This window comes from Lepus europaeus, chromosome X, assembly GCF_033115175.1.
Source record: "Lepus europaeus isolate LE1 chromosome X, mLepTim1.pri, whole genome shotgun sequence".
Taxonomy (NCBI): Eukaryota; Metazoa; Chordata; class Mammalia; order Lagomorpha; family Leporidae; genus Lepus; species Lepus europaeus.
In genome coordinates, this window is record NC_084850.1 from 83,240,845 (window position 1) to 83,261,532 (window position 20,688).

Consider the following 20,688-nt stretch of genomic DNA (forward strand, 5'->3'; position numbering starts at 1 on the left):
AAACATATTGCCTACCTGTATCACTGTTGATGGGTCCTTCTAAGTGCTGGGTAGTATATAGCTGATCATCAGAATTTGGGAGCATATAACTGGAAAACAAGCTACTTGAGAAATTTTCAAGCCCTAATAAGAGAAATAGTGATGACTTTAGACTTAAGAAATGTGTGACTTTTTTCATAGAGAAGGGATTGAGTCATACTAACAGTTTGCCTTTGCATTTATTCTGAATTGAAAACCACTTTATTCCTCAGGGAAAATGTCCAGATAAACATTTCTATGAACTCTTGAAGATAAATCTTGCCTAGTTTAGAAAAAATAAAAATGATATTGTGGATATACAAGGGGACTTCAGAAAGTTCATGGGAAAGTGGAATTAAAAGATAAATTTATTTTGGTGTAAAAAATTGGAAATATATGCATAGTCTTTTCATAACATACATTTCTGTGGGCTTTTTGATGACCTCTCATAAAACCCAGAGCCTCATGATTTTTGAGCTGACTTGCTTCTTTTCTCCACGTAGACTGTCCTCCAATAAGATGTTCATCTTATTTTTACATAAACCTACAGAACATGGATTATTTTTTGTAACTGGATGGGATCACAAACTGTAGCTTTTAATTCCACTTTTAGCTGCAATCTACTCTTCTGTGTCCCTATAAAGTAAATGCCATGTAAATAGGAACCCAGGATAGAGTTACTTGTTCTCGAAAGGTCATGTACCAACTGCTGTTGCTGAGTAAGTGTTCTTGTATCTAGGGATGTTTATAACAGTCTTGTTTCCGTTTATTTCTGCAGAGTGTAGTGAAGCTGATGAGAGGACTGCTGCACTGCATGATCAGACAGGTATGACGTTGGGTACAGCTTCCTCTCTGATGAAAGCATAGCAGAGTAGTATCTACTCCTTAGCAAATATTTATAGCTTATATTTTCTTCAGTTTCACAAGTAGTACACACTCATTTTAGAATATTTAGAAAATTGAGAGAAAAAAAATGCCACCCATAATCTCACCACACAATTACCTCTAGAATGTTTTCCTTCCAGTCTGTTGTTTCCCATCTACAAATTCATCTACAAGTACTTCGTCATTACTGTACATACAATTATGTTTATTGGGTAAAAGCTGATAGAAGTCTAAAAACCCTCATTTGAAACCTGTGGAGCCACCAGATCAACTTTTTTTTTTTTTTTTTTTTTTTGACAGAGTGGATAGTGAGAGAGAGAGACAGAGAGAAAGGTCTTCCTTTTTGCCGTTGGTTCACCCTCCAATGGCCGCTGCGGCCGGCGCATCGCGCTGATCCGAAGCCAGGAGCCAGGTACTTCTCCTGGTCTCCCATGCGGGTGCAGGGCCCAAGGACTTGGGCCATCCTCCACTGCCTTCTCAGGCCATAGCAGAGAGCTGGCCTGGAAGAGGGGCAACCGGGATAGAATCCGGCGCCCCGACCAGGACTAGAACCCGGTGTGCCGGCGCCGCAAGGCGGAGGATTAGCCTGTTAAGCCACGGCGCCAGCCCAGATCAACTTTCAAATTAAGAATTTCTCAGATTTAAAAAAGGAAGTATTGGGGTTCTTTAAAAACTTCGTGGAAAGTGGACTTCACTGATAAGTTTATTTTGGTGCATTACATTTTTGAAATCTGTGTATACAAATAGTCTTGCAAAAGTTTATGGAAGATGTGTAATATGAAAAAACTATACGTGGATTTCAAAATATTTTTGCACCAAATGAACTTGCCTTTTAATTCCTTCTTCCATGAATTCTTGAGGTTCCCTTATACAGTGCAAATACTGTACATTATCTTATGCCCTCAATGGGTCCAGGACAGCACTTCATAATCAAGAACATTAATATCTCTGTAGGGAAACATGTAATTTCACACTAAGTGGAATATACAAAGGCTATAAAAATGCCTATGTAAATTTGTTGCCACCAAATGAATTTTGGTGCAAAACATAGAGGAAAAAACTTTTTCAAAGTGTTTTAGATTTTAGAATTGGTGAGAAGTGACCTTGGACTTATATCTTTTTTAGTGATTTGTATTTTCCTGACCTTGAGTGAACTTGAGCATCTTCTCATATGTAGATTGAAAATTTGCATTTTCTGATTGGCAAATTGCTGCTAAGTTCTTTGCTTATTTTTCTTTGTGGATCCATCTTATTTTTGCCTATTTGAAAATTTGTGTACATTTCAGTTATGATTCCTTTGTCACATACCTTGTAAATAGCAGTCTACCCTTTATCTTTAAGTTTATTTGTGATATCTTTTTATACAAAGTGTTTTATTTAAAAATTGTTTTATCCTAGGAGATTTTTTTTCACATTCGAAACACAGAGACAGAGACAATGAGAGAGAGATCTTCCCATCTGCTGGTTCACTTTCCAAATGCCTACTATTGTAGGCCAGGGCTGCACCAGGCCAAAGCCAGGAGCCCACAAATCCATCCAGATCTCCTGTGTGGCTAGCAGGAACCCATGTACTTGAGCCATCACCTGCTGCCTCCCAGGGTGCAGATTAGCAGGAAGCAGAACAGCCAGGACTCCAACCAGGCACTCTGTTATGAAATGCAGGTGTCCCAAGTGGTCACTTAACAGCTATGCCAAACATTCACTCCCTGTCCTAGGAAATCTTAACACACATTGAATCTGATACGATTTTCTAGAGATCAAGATTATGTTTTATTAGAAGAAGAAATTGAGGCCCAGATGATTAAAGTGACTGCCCAGTGACACACAATAAGTCTGAAGGAGAAAGACATCAACTTTGGTCTTCTGAACTTTATCAGTGCTCTCTCTGCTAGGTTGTCTCACATCTATCCTTTCTTTTTTTTCCCTGCCATTGCCACTTTATTTTTGTATTTTAGATATTTGCATTTTCTACCATACCAGGTTTAAAGGCATTAATTTCATAAACCAGATTTAAGAAACAATAATCTCATTTATCATATAATCAAATCTGAGTTTCAGGGAATCAGTCTTTCAGTTGTCCTTAGCTGGTGTTTCCCTTCTGACCTCTGGTTTCAGCCTTTCTGTCATAACTTTCCTCTGAACCTTTTTACACTCAGTTATCTCTTACTAAGCTGTAGCACCCTGAATCTCAGGGTGTGGTGAAGCAACCATCTGAGGTATGCAAGACAGGCAATTTAGGAAATAGCTGGTTTTGATTATTTGGCATTATTTTCTAATGAAATAGATTGAAAAACAACAGGGCAAAAGTGGTACCAATACATTTTAAATATTCACAATTGCCTGAAGATATAATGCAATAATATACATTAGAGTACTACAGAAGTAGAAGTGTGGCTTGATTTTTCTGTATATCCTTCTTTTAACTGTCTTTTCTTTCAGGTGGATAAAGTAGAATCCTTCAAGTATAGTCAGAGTACTAAGGATAGTCTCCATGCCAAGTACAACACCAAAACCTGTGCCACTGTAGTGGGTGATGACCAATGGGGACACCTGCAGTTGGATGCTACTTCTGTATACTTGCTCTTCTTAGCACAAATGACTGCCTCTGGTAAGTACATGGAGAGAAGTACCCGGAGCGCCTGAGTGTGGAGTATTTGCTCTGGCTCACATGGCTTCTCCTAAGATATTGGCCAGAAAACAGCATAGCTGTTTATGTTGCTGAAAGAGGCACATTGGAAACATAACATCTTGCAAGGCTTATACAGAAAAACAGCTCTTTGAAGTCTGCTTAATATTCTGTTAACACTGAGAAACAAGTCTGGGATACTAAATAATATTCTCTTAAATTGCAATCCAGGAAGTCTGGTGTGAATCTTCCTTTAGATAGATATTTTTATTGTTTATTAATCCTCAGATTCTGTAGGGGAAAGAAGCACTAGGGTTTGTTATTTATTTTCACTCTTTATGCTGACAAGCCTGCAGTTAGTAAAAATATAAATTGAATTACCTGCTTTATACTAATCTTTATGAATATATTATAAATAAGGCCTCTATATATCTCTATATTTAAATTATAGTAAGGGAATTAACTTAGGTGTCAGAATCAAAATGTTTGCTTTTTTATTGTTGAATATTATACATTTCTCATGTGGTTTTGTTAATTAGCTGTAGATACTTTACCTGCAAAAAGGAAAATGTAAGACACAGCATAATTTCTGTTATTTCTCCTTAATTGGGGTGGGAACAATAAATGTGATTTTAGAGTATCACAGAACTGTGACATATCGGGTGATTTTTCTGCATATCCTTCTTTTAAGAATGTATAGTTATAAATCTTCCTTTCTGATTATAGAGCTATCTGATACTAAGGGCATCCAGGCTGGGAATTCCCACAGAATATTATTTTTCTCGTATTCTTAAATAAATAAATATTTGGTGATAAGCCCTTGCTCTTTTGCCCTTAGAAGCACACAGCCCAGAGGCTGAATAATCTTTTCTTAAAATTATGAACTGCCTACCCATATATTCCCTATTTTACCTGGAAAATTTCTCTCCAGATAAATCTATTTTTAGATTTTGTTTATTTAAAAAGTGGCATCTATCACTTTGTTTCTAATATTATTTTTTTTAATTATTTATTTATTTGAAAGGCGGAGTTGCAGAGAAAGAGGGAGAGAGAGATCAATTTTCCATCTGCTGGTTCACTCCCCAAATGGCTGCAGCAGCCAGAGCTAGGCCAATTCGAAGCAAGGAGCCAGGCCCTTCTTCTGGATCTCCCACATGGGTGCAGGGGCTCAAGGACTTGGGCCATCCTCCGCTGCTTTCCCAGGTGCATTAGCAGGGAGCTGGATGGGAAGTGGAGCAGCCGGGTATCTAACTGGTGCCCATACAGAATGCTTGGTACTACAAGCCATGGCTTAACCGGCCGCACCACAGCACCAGCCCCCCTCTATTATTATTTTAAAACCAAACAGTATCTAAATATCCCTTGTGGTTTTTGCTTTTTGAAAATAATTTAAGAAAGGTGCTACCTGCTGCCTGGAGTGCTGGCATCCCATATGGGCGCCAGTTCAAGTACCTGCTGCTCCACCTCAGATCCAGCTCTGTGCTATGGCCTGGGAAAGCAGTAGAAGATGGTCCAAGTCCTTGGGCCCCTGCACCCACGCGGGAGACCAGAATAAGCTCCTGGCTCCAGACTGGCCCATCTCCAGCCCTCCAGATTGACCACTTGGGGAGTGAACTAGCAGATGGACCTCTCTTTCTCTGACTCTGACTCTCTGTAACTCTACCTCTCAAATAAATAAATCTTTAAAAAATAAAATAATTTGTTTTATTTGAGAGGCAGAGTTACACAGAGAGACAGAGATCTTCCATCTATCTGCTCGTTCACCCTCTAAATTGCCACAATGGATGGAGCTGGGCCAGACTGAAACCAGGAGCCAGGAGCTTTTTCCGGGTTTTGCACATGAGTGCAGGGGCCCAAGCACTTTGGTCATTTTCTGCTGTTTTCCCATGTGCAGTTGCAGGGAGCCTGATCCGAGGTGGAGCAGCCAGGACTTGAATGGGCACCCATATGGGATGCCGATATTGCAGGCCGCAGCTTAATCTGCCACAGTGCCGATCCCCAGTTTTCCCTTTTTTTTTAGCCCATTATGGATGCAGAAATATACCAAACAGGCGTATAAAAGACTGAATCATTCGTTCGAGAATTTAGCACTGTTTTCCACATTTTTGAATACTTAAAGACCTTTTTAAAAGAGTCTTACACAATAGCTGCCTGCAACTTACAGAATGGTGACAAGAGGAGCTCCCTGGACCCTCCTCCAACAAAACAACCATAAGTGCTAAAAATGATTTTCAGAAAACCAACCACTAAGTCATTTGGAAATTATCCAAAGGACACACAGCAGGTGGAGTAATACTTATTTGAGGATATTTACCAACTCTAGGTATGAGCAGTGAGAGAGGGTGGCATTTGGGTCTCAACCTACACCCTCCCCTATGCCATCACACATAACAGAAATGCTATTCTAGGTGATTATAGCCTAGGGGCATAATTCTTCCTCTCCTCCCAGATACCAAGAGAGGTAGGCTGCCATCATTTTTCATCCTCTCCAGATCCATGTTGCAGAAGCCCTAGTCCAGACAAGATCAGTTCTGGAGCTCCATTCCTCCCCACCCCAGCTTTATCCCAGGCAGGACAAGATAACAGTATTCAGCCCTGATTGTCTTTGACCCTCCTATCTCATAGGGTGGAGGTTTTGCACTGGGAGAGGCAAACTGAGATCAGAGGCTACCACCATTGCTGAGTTGTCAGTTTGTAAAGTAGGAATGTTTCTCCACTGCTCTTTTGTTGTTGTTGTTGTTTTGACAGGCAGAGTGGACAGTGAGAGAGAGAGAGAGACAGGGAGAAAGGTCTTCCTTTGCCGTTGGTTCACCCTCCAATGGCCGCTGCGGCCAGCACACTGCAGCCGGCGCACCACACTGATCCAAAGCCAGGAGCCAGGTGCTTCTCCTGGTCTCCCATGGGGTGCAGGGCCCAAGCACTTGGGCCATCCTCCACTGCACTCCCTGGCCACAGCAGAGAGCTGGCCTGGAAGAGGGGCAACCGGGACAGAATCCGGTGCCCTGACCGGGACTTAGAACCCGGTGTGCCGGCGCCGCAGGCAGAGGATTAGCCTGTTGAGCCGCAGCGCAGGCCTCTCCACTATTCTTGCCACCAGCTCTGGAGCACTGGCACAGAAATTTTCCTTCAGAGAGGTAGGCTGTAAGGATAAAAATCTCCATAATTCTTCCCAAGATAATTGACTTCATTTAGAATAGAATGTGGGGTATTTTGAGCCTAAGGAAAACTTTCAGAAAACAAAGGAGATTTTAAGAAATAAGCAAAAAAAAAAAGTAAGAAGAAGGGAAAAAAAGAGATTTTGTTTCTAAGCAATTAATAGGAGGCCAGTGGTTCAATAAGAGCAAGAATCTAAACCAAAAACTAGCTAGGCATTTTAATAAAGAAAACCAAAGAAAGAGACAGTAAAAAGAATCCTCCTAGTGTTTGAACAAGTCTCAAAGTGTTGTCCCAAAGATCATGTGAAAAGGAGCCTGAATTTGATTGGATGAGATTAAGGAGCAATTTATGCCTTAGGGTATTGTACAAACCAGTAGAGCGATACATTGGGAATTAGTGGAGGCAAACAACTGAGTATGATACAAACACTGGCAGGAACTTAACAGATCAAGGAAAGGAGGTAGTTGATGAGGACCCGCTAAAACATTGCCCTTCCAGGGTAATGGTGTACCTCCTCAAGGCTGCACCTTCAGAACATAAGAGGCTACATACTGTAGGGAAAATAGACTTCACAGAAATAGTCCAGCCAAGTCACTAAATAAGTGATCAAGCCAAGAGAAAATGATATTGGTATCTAGAGTTCTTGTAACATATACCTAAAATATCTAGTTTTTACCAAAACGTTATGAGGCATGCAGAGAGAAAGAAAAGTAAGGATCATACACAAGAAAAAAAGCAGATAATAGAAACTGCCTTTGAAAGGACCTATATGTTGACCTTAGGGAGATAGAGTCTTCAAAACAGTTGTTACAGGGGAGGGCTTTGGACCTAGTAGTTAAAATGCCCATATACCATATCAGAGTGCATGGGTTTGACTCCAGTTCTGCTCCCAATCCCACCTTCCTGCATATGAGCGCTCTGGGAGGCAGCAAGTGGTAGCTCAAGTAGTTGGATCCCTGCCATCCATGTAGGAGACCTGGATTGAGTTCCCATCTCCTGCCTCTGACCCCAGTCCAACCTCAGCTATGTAGATATTTGGAAAGTGAACCAGTGGATGGGAGTTCGTTCTCTCTCTCTCTCTCTCTCTCTCTGTCAAATAAATAAAAATAATTCATACAACAACTAGGTGAGGGATCAGTATTGTGGCATAGCAGGTAAAGTCTCATATGGCCCATGCCTTATATCCTTATATGGGCCCTGGTTCATGTCCTGGCTGTTCCACTTCCCATCCAGCTCCCTCCTAATGAATGGCTGCTTCTAATGAAGCAGGAGAAGGTAGCCCAGGTGCTTGGGCCCCTGTCACCCCCATGAGAGACCCCAGTGGAGCTTCTGGCTTCTGACTTTGGGATGGCTTAGCCCTGGCTGTTGTGGCCACTAGGGAAGTAAACCAGCAGATGGAATCAATCAGCCTCTCTCTGGCTCTGGCTCTTGCTCTTACTCTCTCATTCTCTCTGTAACTGTGCCCTTCAAATAAGCAAATAAATATTTGGGAAAAAAAAGAACTAGGTAGAAGATCAATAGGAAATTGAAAACTTTGACTAGACTTAACACACATCTGTAGAACATTAGTCCAAGAACTCTCGAATACATATTCTCCTAAAGTATACTTGGACAGGATAGACAATATGGTAGGCCATAATACATAATTCAAAAATCTCAGCATGTTTCCTTGCAGAAATTGACAAACTGATCCTAAAATTCATATGAATATATGAGGGACCCAGAATAGCCAAAGCAATCTTGAGCTGGAGGACTCACATTTACTACAAAGCTACAGTAACCAAAATAGTATGGTACTAGGATGAGAATAGATGTGTAGATTAATGGAATAGAACTGATAGTCCAGAAATAAACCATCATATTATGTTCAATTGATTTGTGACAAGGGCGTCAAGATAATTCAATGTGGAAAGATCAGTCTCTTCAACGACTGGTGTTAGAACAACTGGATAGCCATATGTAAAAGAATGAAATTGGACTTCTTCTTTCTACCATAGATTAAAAATTAACTCAGAATAAATCATAGACCTAAATGTAAGAGGAAAACCTATAATACAATATATTGGTCTCCCAGGACAGAATTACCACACGATGGATGGCTTAAATAACAGAAATGTGTTTTCTCATTGTTCTGGAGGCTGGAAGTCCATACATGAAGATACTAAAAAAGTTCATGGGCCGGCGCCGCGGCTCACTAGGCTAATCCTCCGCCTTGCGGCGCCGGCACACCGGGCTCTAGTCCCGCTCGGGGCGCCGGTTCTGTCCCAGCTGCCCCTCTTCCAGGCCAGCTCTCTGCTGTGGCCAGGGAGTGCAGTGGAGGATGGCTCAAGTGCTTGGGCCCTGCACCCCATGGGAGACCAGGATAGGCACCTGGCTCCTGCCATCGGATCAGCACGGTACGCCAGCCGCGGTGGCCATTGGAGGGTGAACCAACGGCAAAAGGAAGACCTTTCTCTCTGTCTCTCTCTCTCACTGTCCACTCTGCCTGTCAAAAATAAAAAAATAAAATAAAATAAAATAAAAATAAAAAAGTTCATGGACATGGAATTAAAAGATAAGATTATCTTAATGTGAAAAAACTTGAAATTGGTGCATGGTTTTCCCATAATGTGCATTTCCATGAGCTCTTTGAAGGCTTTTCATATATTTCCAAGAGAAATGAACACATAGGTTTACTCAAAAGCTTTTAAATGAATGCTCATGACAGCATTGTTTATGATATCCAAAGAGCAGAAACAATTCAAATGTTTATCAATTGCAGATTGGATAAGTTAATTTTGATATGTCCACACAACGGAATATTTTTGTCAATTAAAAAATGAAGTACTGATACACACTACAACACAGCTGAATCTTGAAAACCTTATGCTAAGTGAAAGAACCCTGACATAAAAGACTGCATATTGTCTGATTTCCTTATATATCAATGTCTAATAAGGCAAATCTGTAGAGACAGGAAATAGATGAGTTATTACTCAGGCTCAGGGGTTAGTATTGAAGGGAAATGGGGTGTGACTGCTAATGTGTTCAGGGTTTCTTTTTTGAGTTAATGAAAACATTCTAAAATTGTAATGATGGTTGCACAGTCTGCATATACTAAAAAGCATTGAATTATATACTCTCTATGGATGAATTTTAAGGTATGTGTAGTATATCTCCACAAAGTTGTTTTTTTAGTTTGAGGGAGAAGGAGGCTTAATGTTAAAACAAGTGTATGCAAGGCAATCTAATGGAGCAGACCAATGAATCAGCTCCATTCCTGGAGTCCTGAACATTTTAAGTTTTTTTTTGTTTTTGTTTTTTGCTTTTTGGTTTTTGTTTTTGTTTTTGTTTTTTTTTTTTGACAGGCAGACTTAGATAGTGAGAGAGAGAGACAGAGAGAAAGGTCTTCCTTTCGTTCGTTCACCCCCCAAATGGCTGCTGTGGCCGGCGGGCTGCACTGATCCGAAGCCAGGAGCCAGGCGCTTCCTCCTGGTCTCCCATGCAGGTGCAGGGCCCAAGCACTTGGGCCATCCTCCACTGCACTCCCGGGCCACAGCAGAGAGCTGGCCTGGAAGAGGGGCAACCGGGACAGAATCCGGTGCCCTGACCGGGACTAGAACCCGGGGTACCGGCGCCGCAAGGCAGAGGATTAGCCTAGTGAGCCGCAGCGCCGGCCATTTTAAGATGTTTTATATATAGCACTGTCACCTTTAACCTAACTCAGCCCTACTTTAGTTCATGTGTACTCATCTCTGCATAAGCAGTGTCTTGGCTCTCCAGAAGGAACAAGATCCACAGGTCCTGCACTTAACGATCTTGCAAGAGACTGGTCCCTTTCCTGTGGTTAACAAAGTTGTTTTCTATCATGAATAAATACTTGAATGTCTGTTGTTAAGTATTGCTTAATACCATTCACAATACTGTTAGATACTTTTAGGGGCCATGTGAGATACTTTTAGAAGAAGCAAATATAAATATCATATTATTCTTTCCTTAAAATTCAGGTACACATTTATCTGTGATATGAAGAATAAAATTCTGTGAAGCACAGGAGAGGAGGAACAGTGAAAGCATCACAGAGGAGATAGAATTTAATTTGGGCCTTGAAAGAACAGTAGAATGTCAAGATGAGAAGGGGGAAGACAATGTAAACAGAGAATATCATTAGCAAAGAGACATATGGTAAAAATGTGTGGCATTAAGTAATTAGTTAGCTATGATAGACCATACAAGACAAACAATAACATTTATACTCCTCTCTTCTCTTGGGCTCTGCTCATAATGTTGGCACACAAAAATGAAAAGATGAAGCTATGAAGCTGACGCCTGTGTTACTAGCTCTTTTCCCTCTTCTGCCTAAGAAATTAAGATTATTACTCCTGCAAACAAAGATCATTTGCTGCTACTACTACCTTATGCAATAGTAGCTATTTTGAAACAGCCATAGATCAGGAGGAGTTTACAGTCTGATGACACTGATCATATATTCTTGTTTAGTTCCAAAGGTAAACAGTTCTGTGATTTAACATGTCTGTTATAGAACAATGATATGCATATGTTCTCCCTGATCGATGGCAACTAGACGAGCATCTAAAATGAAACCCATTGAAGTGAAATGGACACTATGAGGGACAATGATATGATCAGCCCTTGTCTAGACTGTTGAGGAACAACTTACTATTTTATTCCTTTTAGTATTTTTTGTTGTTGTTGTTGTTGCTCTGTTTGTTCTACTTAATACCACTGGTTGAACTCTGTAATCAATGCACAATCATTCTTAGGCATTTAAAATTAACAGAAAAGTGATCTCTGTTAAATATAGGAGTGGGAATAAGAGAGGGAGGAGATATATAGGTCGGCACATGCTCACTCGGACTTACCTCCGACGGTGGAACTAGAAATGTGCCAGGGGATTTCAACTCATTCTTATCAAGGAGGCATGCACCAATGCCAGCGCACTTGGTAAAGTGATAAGTATAAGTACATAACCGATCAAAAAGGTAGTCTCACAGGCATGGAAAGCCATGACGCGGTGGCAAAAACAACTTAAATGAAAGATCCTGGTGAACAAGACCCCAGCAGAAGGAACAGGCCATCAAGGAGGGAGGCGCCTTTCTCCGAAGGGAGGAAGGAACCTCCACTGTGATATGGCCTTGACTAAACAAGTTCAGAGTTGGTGAACTCAAGGGGCTTCCATAGCCTAGACAGCTCATGGAAAGAGCCTTGGGTGATTGCTGACGTCACAAATAAGAGTGCCAATTGTTAAATCAACAACGGGAGTCACTGGGTACATGCTCCCGACGTAGGATCTCTGTCCTTAATGTGGTTTACTATGAAACTTAAAGACAACACTACTAGTCGAACAATACCCTATACCTGGTGCAGTTATGTGAGTGCAGCCTGTTGAAATCCTTGCTTAGTATATACTAAGTTGATCTTCTGTATATGAAGGTAATTGAAAATGAAACTCAATGAAGGGCGGGATGGGAGAGGAAGTGGGAGAGGGGAGGGCCGCAGGAGGGAGGGAGGTTGGGGGGGAAGCCACAACAATACAAAAGTTGCACTTTGTAAATTCACATTTATTAAATAAAAAAAGAACAATGATATGGATGCAAAAAATGAAATAATAAAAGTACAGAAAAATTCATGGGATAAATTTTTTTCATAAAAGTTTCTGCAAAGAAAAATATACTACAGATTGAACATTCCTAATCTGAATATCTGAAATCCAGAATGCTCCAAAATCTGAAACTTTTTGAGCACAAACATGATCCCACAAGTGGAAAATTCCACACCTGACCTCATATGGTGGCTTGCAGTCTAAAGGCAGGTGGACTAATAAAATGTGTAAAATTGGGGCCGGCACTGTGGCACAGTAAGTTAAGGCCCCAGCCTTCAGCGCTGGCATCCCATGTGGGTGCCAATTTGAGTCCTGGCTGCTCCTCTTCCAATCTAGCTCTCTGCTGTGGCCTGGGAAGGCGGTGGAGGATAGCCCAAGTCCTTGGGCCCCTGTACCTGCTTGGGAGACCTGGGGGAGGCTCCTGGCTCCTGGCTTCAGATCAGCTCAGCTCTAGCCATTGCAGTCATTTGGGGAGTGGGCCAGCGGAATGGAGGACCTCCCTTTCTGGCTCTACCTCTCTTTGTAACTCTGTCTTTCAAATAAATAAAATAATTCTTAAAAAAATAAAATGTGCAAAATTGTCTTCAGACTATTCACTCTCTCTGTATAACTCTGCCTGTCAAAAAAAAATAGAAGTGAATTTTGTGTTTAAAAGTGAGTCCCATCCCCAAGATATTTCACTTTGTATGTGCACATGTTCCAAAATCCTAAACACTCATGGTCCCCAGCATTTCAGATAAGAGCTATTCAATCTATAATCAAAGTTGAAATTCAAACAAACTAGAAAAAATATTTGGAATACATATGGACAAAGGCTAATTTCATTTATATTCATTAAAATTTCGATAACAGAAAGAAGAAAAATGAAAGTTTAGTAATGAGTGATGTGTATGTATATTTATGTATGTATATCGATAGACAATAACAAAAAAGCAGCAACTCCATAGAAATGAAGGGCATAACCAAGCAGTTCATAAGAAAAGAAATACAGATGGCTTATAAATATATAAAAAGAATCACAACCTTACTCATAATGAAAGGACTGCAAATTAAACTATAAGGACATTCTATTTCTATTTCTTATCCACTAAACTAGAGTAAGGCAGAGATCAGAATCTTTTATTGAAGCCTGTGTTTGTAAGCTTTTATGTAAACAGCCAGTTAGTGTTGGTTGATATATAAAGTGTGGAATTATATCAGAGGGAAGTGTACTAATATCTGCAACTTCGAAATGCATAAAATTAGATGGATAGATATGTGAGGAGCAAAGTATAGTAAAACATTAATGGCAGAGTCCAGTTGGTGGGTATGTATACAGGTGTCCTTTATAAAACTCATTTTTCTTGTTTGAAAATATTCATAATAAAATATTGGGAAAATAATTTGCATGAATAATATGCATGAAGTGTTAACCGAGTATTTCCACTTCTAAGAATTTACCCTGGCCGGCGCTGCGGATCACTTGGCTAATTCATCCGCCTGCGGCGCTGGCATCCCGGGTTCTAGTCCCGGTTGGGGTGCCGGTTCTGTCCCAGTTGCTCCTCTTCCAGTCCAGCTCTCTGCTGTGGCCCGGGAAGGCAGTGGAGGATGGCCCAAGTGCTTGGGCCCTGCACCCCATGGGAGACCAGGAGGAAGCACCTGGCTCCTGGCTTCGGATCAGCACAGCGCGATTTAGGGGGTGAACCAACAGAAAAAGAAGACCTTTCTCTCTGTCTCTCTCTCTCTCTCACTGTCTAACTCTGCCTGTCAAAAAAAAAGAAAAAGAATTTACCCTGATATGCTAACACCTATGCAGAAAGATATATATATATATATATATATATATATATATACACACACACACACACACACACAAAGATACTCATTGCAGCATTGATTGTAGTGATGAATGGTTAGATAAGACCTAAATGTCTTTCAATAGGTTACTGGTTACATGCCTGGACATTCAGTGGAATGTTATGTAGCCATTAAAACAATGAAGCAGATAGATGTGTTTGAAAATATCTCGCAAGTTATATATGAGAAAAGCAAGTGGAATATAATGTAAGTGGGCTTCAAAAACTTCATGGAAAACGTGCATTATTGTTTAATTCCATTTGTCCACAAACTTTTTGAAGCCCCATCGTATACTACCCTTTGGGTAATGTTTATATATGTATAACATATCTCTGAAAGGATACAAAAGAAACTAGTTAAGACTGGTTTACTTGGGAGAAGACATTTGGCAGGGGCTGGCATGATGTAATTCCAGGTAGGAGGAAGATTCTCTGTATACTCTTTGCTATAGTTTGAATTTTTTTTTATCAAAGAGGATTACTAAGTGCTGACTTACATGGGAGGTTTTTTGTGCTAAGAATTGTTTCTGAACAGGAGTGAATATCATCCAGGACATTGATGGTGGAGTTCATTTGAAAGCTGACATTAAGAAGCATTTGACAACCACTTTATATCACACTTCTAAGAACATCAGTGGACTTTTCCATTCCCAAGCTCTTTATTTATTTATTTATTTAATTTAAAGAATTATTTATTTGAAAGTCAGAGTTACAGAGAGAGAGGAGGAAAACAGACAAAGAGATCTTCCATTGGCTAATTCACACCCTAGAAGGCCTCAGTAGCCAGGGCTGAGCCAGGCCCAAGCCAGGAACCAGGAGCTTCATCTGTATGGCTTTGCAGGTGGTGGCTTTACCTGCTAACCCACAGCAACAGCCCCCATTCCCAAGCCCTTTTATTTATTTTTTTAAAAGATTTATTTTATTTAATTGAAAGTCAGAGTTACACAGAGAGAGAAGCAGAGAGAGACAAAGGTCTTCCATCTGCTGGTTCACTCCCCAGATGGCTGCAACAGCCAGAGCTGCAGGAGCCAAGAGCTTCTTCCTGGTCTCCCACGTGGGTGCAGGGGCCCAAGGACTTGGGCCATCTTCTGCTGCTTTCCCAGGTCATAGCAGAGAGCTGGATGGGAAGTGGAGCCTCTGGGACTAGAACCAGCGCCCATATGGGATGTCGGCGCTTCAGGCCAGGGCTTTAACCCACTGTGCCACAGTGTCGGCCCCTCCCATACCCTTTTAAAAGAAGCTTTTGCCCTAGATCTTGCTTCTGTGGATGTACCAATTGCTCAGCAAACTGGAGATTCTGGGCTTTTTCTGCCTGTAGCTCAAGTACATAGCTGGCAGATGTAATCATTTCCATTTAAACCAAGCTGTTTTGGTTACAAATTTTTGTTTAAACAAAATACTTTTTTCCAGGAAAATATGAGAAGCTTTAAAGTTTAGTGTCTCCAGCTACTATGTTCTTCTCTTCTTCCTCCTGTTTGCTTATAGACTGTAAAGGAAAAATAAGCTTTTTGATTTTTCAATTCTGAAATGATTTTGTGGTTAGAATGAAGTAGTCTACATAGACAGTAAACTTTATTGTTGTGAAAGAGATGTTTTAAATGTTAATTGAGTAGTAAATTTATACATACAAAAAGTCTTAGTGCTCAGGATTTAATAATTTTATGTAAAATTGAATGCAGTGTGTCTTCCAGGTTTCTACTTTATTTAATATGATTTTACTTTTCTGTATAACTTTTCTAATTTAAAAAAGTAGTGCCTGTTCATTGTCAAATATTGAAAAATTACAAACATGTCCAAACAACAAGAAAATAAAGCTCCCTTGAATCTTACCACCAAAGATAACGATGTTAACATCCTCCTGGTATAGATTTTTCAAAGTGTGTGTGTGTGTATGTGTGTGTGCAGAGAGTTTATAAACAAAAATGGATCATATTGTGCATACTAGGAAATAGTATAGAATTTTGCTTAGGAACTCAGTCTCTGAAGTGACACAGAAGTTAGCATTCAATTGAGTCCAGTCCCACTATTTATTGATTACATGAGCTTAGGTAAATATTTTCTCTCTCTATGCCTCGTGGAGAAAATATATAGCTAAAAAAAATACTCACTTTTTATGGTTGTAGTAAAAGTTAAATGTGAAATTCAGGGCCAGCATTGTGGCATAACAGGTAAAGCCGCCCCCTACAATGCCAGCATCCCGTGTGGGGGCCTCTTTGTGTCCTGCTCCACTTCTAATCCAGCTCCCTGCTAAAGGCCTGGGAATGCAGTGGAAGATGGCCGAATTTCCTGGTCCCCTGCACCCACGTGGGAGACGTGGAAGAAGCTCCAGACTCCTGGCTTTGGATCGTCCCAGCTCCAGCCATTGTGGCCTTTTGGGGAATGAACCAGTGGATGGAAGATCTCTCTCACTTTCTGTCTCTGTAACTCTGGCTTGCAAAATAAATAAATCTTTATTTTTTAAAATTAAATATGAAATTCAATCAAAATACTATGTGTAATCAGTAGCTATTTAGCTTACATTTAGAATAACCATCATTTTACTAAAAAATATGGTTTTAAATCTTCCTTAAAAATCATAATTTTGGCCGGCGCCGTGGCTCAACAGGCTAATCCTCCGCCTTGTGGCGCCGGCACATCAGGTTCTAGTCCTGGTCGGGGCGCCGGATTCTGTCTCGGTTGCCCTCTTCCAGGCCAGCTCTCTGCTGTGGCCAGGGAGTGCAGATGGAGGATGGTCCAAGTCCTTGGGCCCTGCACCCCATGGGAGACCAGGAGAAGCACCTGGCTCCTGCCATCGGATCAGCGCGGTGCACCGGCCGCGGCGGCCATTGGAGGGTGAACCAATGGCAAAAGGAAGACCTTTCTCTCTGTCTCTCTCTCTCTCACTGTCCACTCTGCCTGTCAAAAAAAAAATAAATAAATCATAATTTTGTGTATTACTTCTTGTTTCTGACTTAGACCCCTTCCAACTCTTTTTGAGATGTTTGTCTTTCTTCTTTCAGATGTCTAGGTTTATATACTTAAGTGCATTGTAAAATAGTTTCTTATAGAATCAAAAGTCTGAGACTTTTTTTATTAACACTAAAAATAACAACTAAAATTCTTCTATGTTAAAATGTTTGTGTCTTACTTAGTTGGAGATTAGCCTAGGACTGACTTGTGGCCTTGTTGTTATTGTTTAGGAATCAAATTACTTTCCATTGTTCCTAAATGGAAATAGGACTACTTGGAAGTAGTGAAGTCACCTAATCACCCCAGCTACCTATAAAGCTTGAAGTGATAATTGACCAGTTCTATATATTTGTTCCCTTTTTCCTCAGGACTCCATATTATCCACAGCCTAGATGAAGTCAATTTCATACAGAACCTTGTGTTTTACATTGAAGCTGCCTATAAAACTGCTGTAAGTACTAATTGTGGAATGGACTTTAAACATGATATTTTTGTTTTTAAAATCCTGAACAACTCATCCTCTCTCTTAATGCTGCCCCTCATAATGGACCAATATAAAAGGATTCTAGCAGAAATTGTCTTCAGCTTCCTTCTTTACTACTCTATTAGCCTTTCCCCAAGGAGGTTACACGGACAACAGGGTCAAGATGCTATGCTTTCATTCCTTTCAAATCCTGTGATATCACATAACATGTGTATGGAACCAAATTGTGGTCTTATTTTAGTGATTTAAGGTCTCACACAGGAACAAGGAGTCTAGAGAGTATTACAAGTCATTAAGCTACTTAGAAATAACATTCAATCATGTGTTTAATATTATCTGTTGGCACTGGTTCAGTGATGACTATACAGAAAGGTTGTTTTTCCTTTAACATATGAGATAGGTTTATATTAAATTATCATATATTTAATATCCTCTGTATAAAATCTTTTGGTAGATACTATACAAGAATGCTTTTTTTTTCCTTCTGCAGTCTAACATAGACAGTTTTTGTTGTTGTTTTTTGAGGCCTTATTTATAATCTCCAAAACGGTATATAATCCAGATGTCCATGAACAGGTAAATGGATAAATAAATTGCAATATATCCATAAAATGGAACTTTCCTCTGCAATAGAAAGGAATAATATCCATGCACCTATATGGATGAATATTGAAGGCATCATGCTTAGTGAAAGAGGCCAAACAGAAATGTTCATTCTATATGATTCCACAAGTATAAAGTTCTAGAAAATTGGAGCTGACATTTAGCATAGCAGTTGAGATGCTTATACTTTACTGGAGTGCATGGTTCCCAGCTTTGGCCTGTACCAGCCCTGGCTATTGCAAAAAAAATTTTGGAAGTGAACCAATGGATATCTCTGTCTGTTTCCCTCTCTATCTCTCAGCTTTTCAAATAATTGAGTAAATAATTTTTTTTGACAGGCAGAGTGGACAGTGAGAGAGAGAGAGACAGAGAGAAAGGTCTTCCTTTTCCGTTGGTTCACCCCCCAGTGGCCGCCGCTGCCGGCGCATCGTGCTAATCCGGAACAAGGAGCCAGATGCTTCCTCCTGGTCTCCCATGCGGGTGCAGGACCCAGGAACTTGGGCCATCCTCCACTGCACTCCCAGGCCACAGCAGAAAGCTGGACTGGAAGAGGAGCAACCAGGACAGAACCGGCACCCCAACCGGGACTAAAACCCAGGGTGCTGGCTCCGCAGGCGGAGGATTAGCCTATTAAGCCAAGGCGCCGGCCATAATTTTTTAACTCTAGAAATCTATAGTGATAGAAAGCAGAGCTGTGGTTGCAAGGGACAGAGGCAAAGGAGAGATACATTAAAAGGACATGAGGAAACTTTTGAGGATTTTGCAAACGTTCATTAAATGTGATAATAATGTCACAGGTGTAGACATATGTCAAAATCGATCAAATTGTATAGTTTAAATAGATGTAGTATTTGAACACCAATTATGCCTCAATAAATATTTAAAATTATTCTTATTTTTGAAATGCATAAATGCAGTCACTGTAGGATGGTACTGGAGACAAAATGCCAGAGTTTTCTTCTCTATCTGCCCCTTTGTGTGTTTTTTTTTTTAAGATTTATTTTATTTATTTGAAAGGCAGAGTTAGAGAGAGGTCTTCTATCTGCTGGTTCACTCCCCAAAGGGCCACAATGGCCAGGAGCGAGGAACTTCTTCCAGGTCTCCCATGTGGGTGCAGGGGCCCTAGGACTTGGGCCATCTTCTGCTGCTTTCCCAGGCCATTAGCAGAGAACTAATTGGGAAGTGGAGCAGCTGGGACTTGAACAGGCACGCAAATGGGATGCCAGCACCACAGGCCAGGGTTTTAACCCCCTGTGCTACAGTGCTGGTCCCCCTTTGCATTTCTTAATAAGCACCCTTTTCTTTGAGACAAATACATTCTTTTATATTTTTGTTAATTGGCCAATTACCATTTAAAAGTGATTTAAATAAAAATAAAAATGTGTTTACCATTTCTAATGCTTTTCATCCTTTCATGTAGATTCAGATATTAAACATATCTTTTCCATGTGCCTGGAGAAATAACTTTCTTTAACAGTTTTGAACTTGCTGGTGATAAATTTTAGGCTTTTGTATGCCTGAAATCTATTTCACCTTCAGTTTTGAAAGATATTTTTACTAGGTATAGAATATTATTGTCACTCTAACATCTTGTTTGCATTGTTTCAGATGAGAATTTATTGCCCTCCTTATTTTTTTTCTTTATGTAATGTGTCTTTTTTTCCTTTGGTTGCTTTTAGGAGTTATTTTTTTTAGTTACTGACTTTAAGCATTTTAATTATAATATTTTTTGGTGTGTCTTTCTTCATGTTTTTTGTACTTGGGGTTTATCTCCATGGATATGTGGATATATATATATATATTTTAAAGATTTATTTTATTTTTTGAGAGGCAGAGTTACAGACAGAGAGAGGGAGAGACAGAGAGAGAGGTCTTCACTTCCCAAATGACTGCAACGGCTGGAGCTGAGCCGATCCAAGCCAGGAGCCAGAGCTTCTTCCAGGTTTCCCATGTAGGTGCAAGGATCCAATCACTTGGGCCATCTTCTGCTTTTTCAGCAGGGAGCAAGATTGGAAGTGGAGCAGCCAGGACTCAAACTGGTTGCTCATATGGGATGCTGGCACTGCAGGCAGAGTCTTAACCTACTATGCCACTGTGCCGGCCCTGGATAGTTTTCATCTCTATATAGTTTTCATTAGAAGTTTCAGCACAGTGGGCATTTAGTGTAGCAGTTAAGACACTGCTTAGAACATCTGCATCCCATATTGACTGTCTGGGTTCAAGTCCTGTTTCTGCTTCTAATTCCTGCTTATAGGTACTCTGTGAAGCAAAAAGTGATGGCTCAAGCACTTGGGTCTCTTGTGGGGCGTCCAGTTTGAGTTCTGAGCTCCTGGCTTTGGCCTGCTCCAGCCCCAGCTAGTGCAAGCATTTGAGGAGTGAACTAGCAGATGGGAGCGCTCACTCACTCTCTCTCTGTCTCCCTGCCTCCCTCCCTCTCTATCTCTACCTCTACCTCTACCTCTAAAATAAATAACTAAATAACTACCTATATAAATAAAATTTTGTTGAGAGCAGAAAAAAAGTTTTCAGC

General features: G+C 40.5%; 1 protein-coding gene across 6 annotated transcripts in view; it reads left to right on the forward strand.

Moving 5' to 3' along the window:
• PHKA1 (phosphorylase kinase regulatory subunit alpha 1) overlaps positions 1 to 20,688 on the forward strand; it is a 123,410-nt gene that overhangs the window by 10,315 nt on the left and 92,407 nt on the right. For all 6 annotated transcript variants that reach the window (XM_062183646.1, XM_062183642.1, XM_062183643.1 and 3 more), the window contains 3 exons: positions 797 to 844; positions 3,343 to 3,511; positions 17,440 to 17,522. In XM_062183646.1, coding sequence (XP_062039630.1) covers positions 797 to 844; positions 3,343 to 3,511; positions 17,440 to 17,522 — 300 coding nt within the window. The remainder of the gene's footprint in view (positions 1 to 796; positions 845 to 3,342; positions 3,512 to 17,439; positions 17,523 to 20,688) is intronic.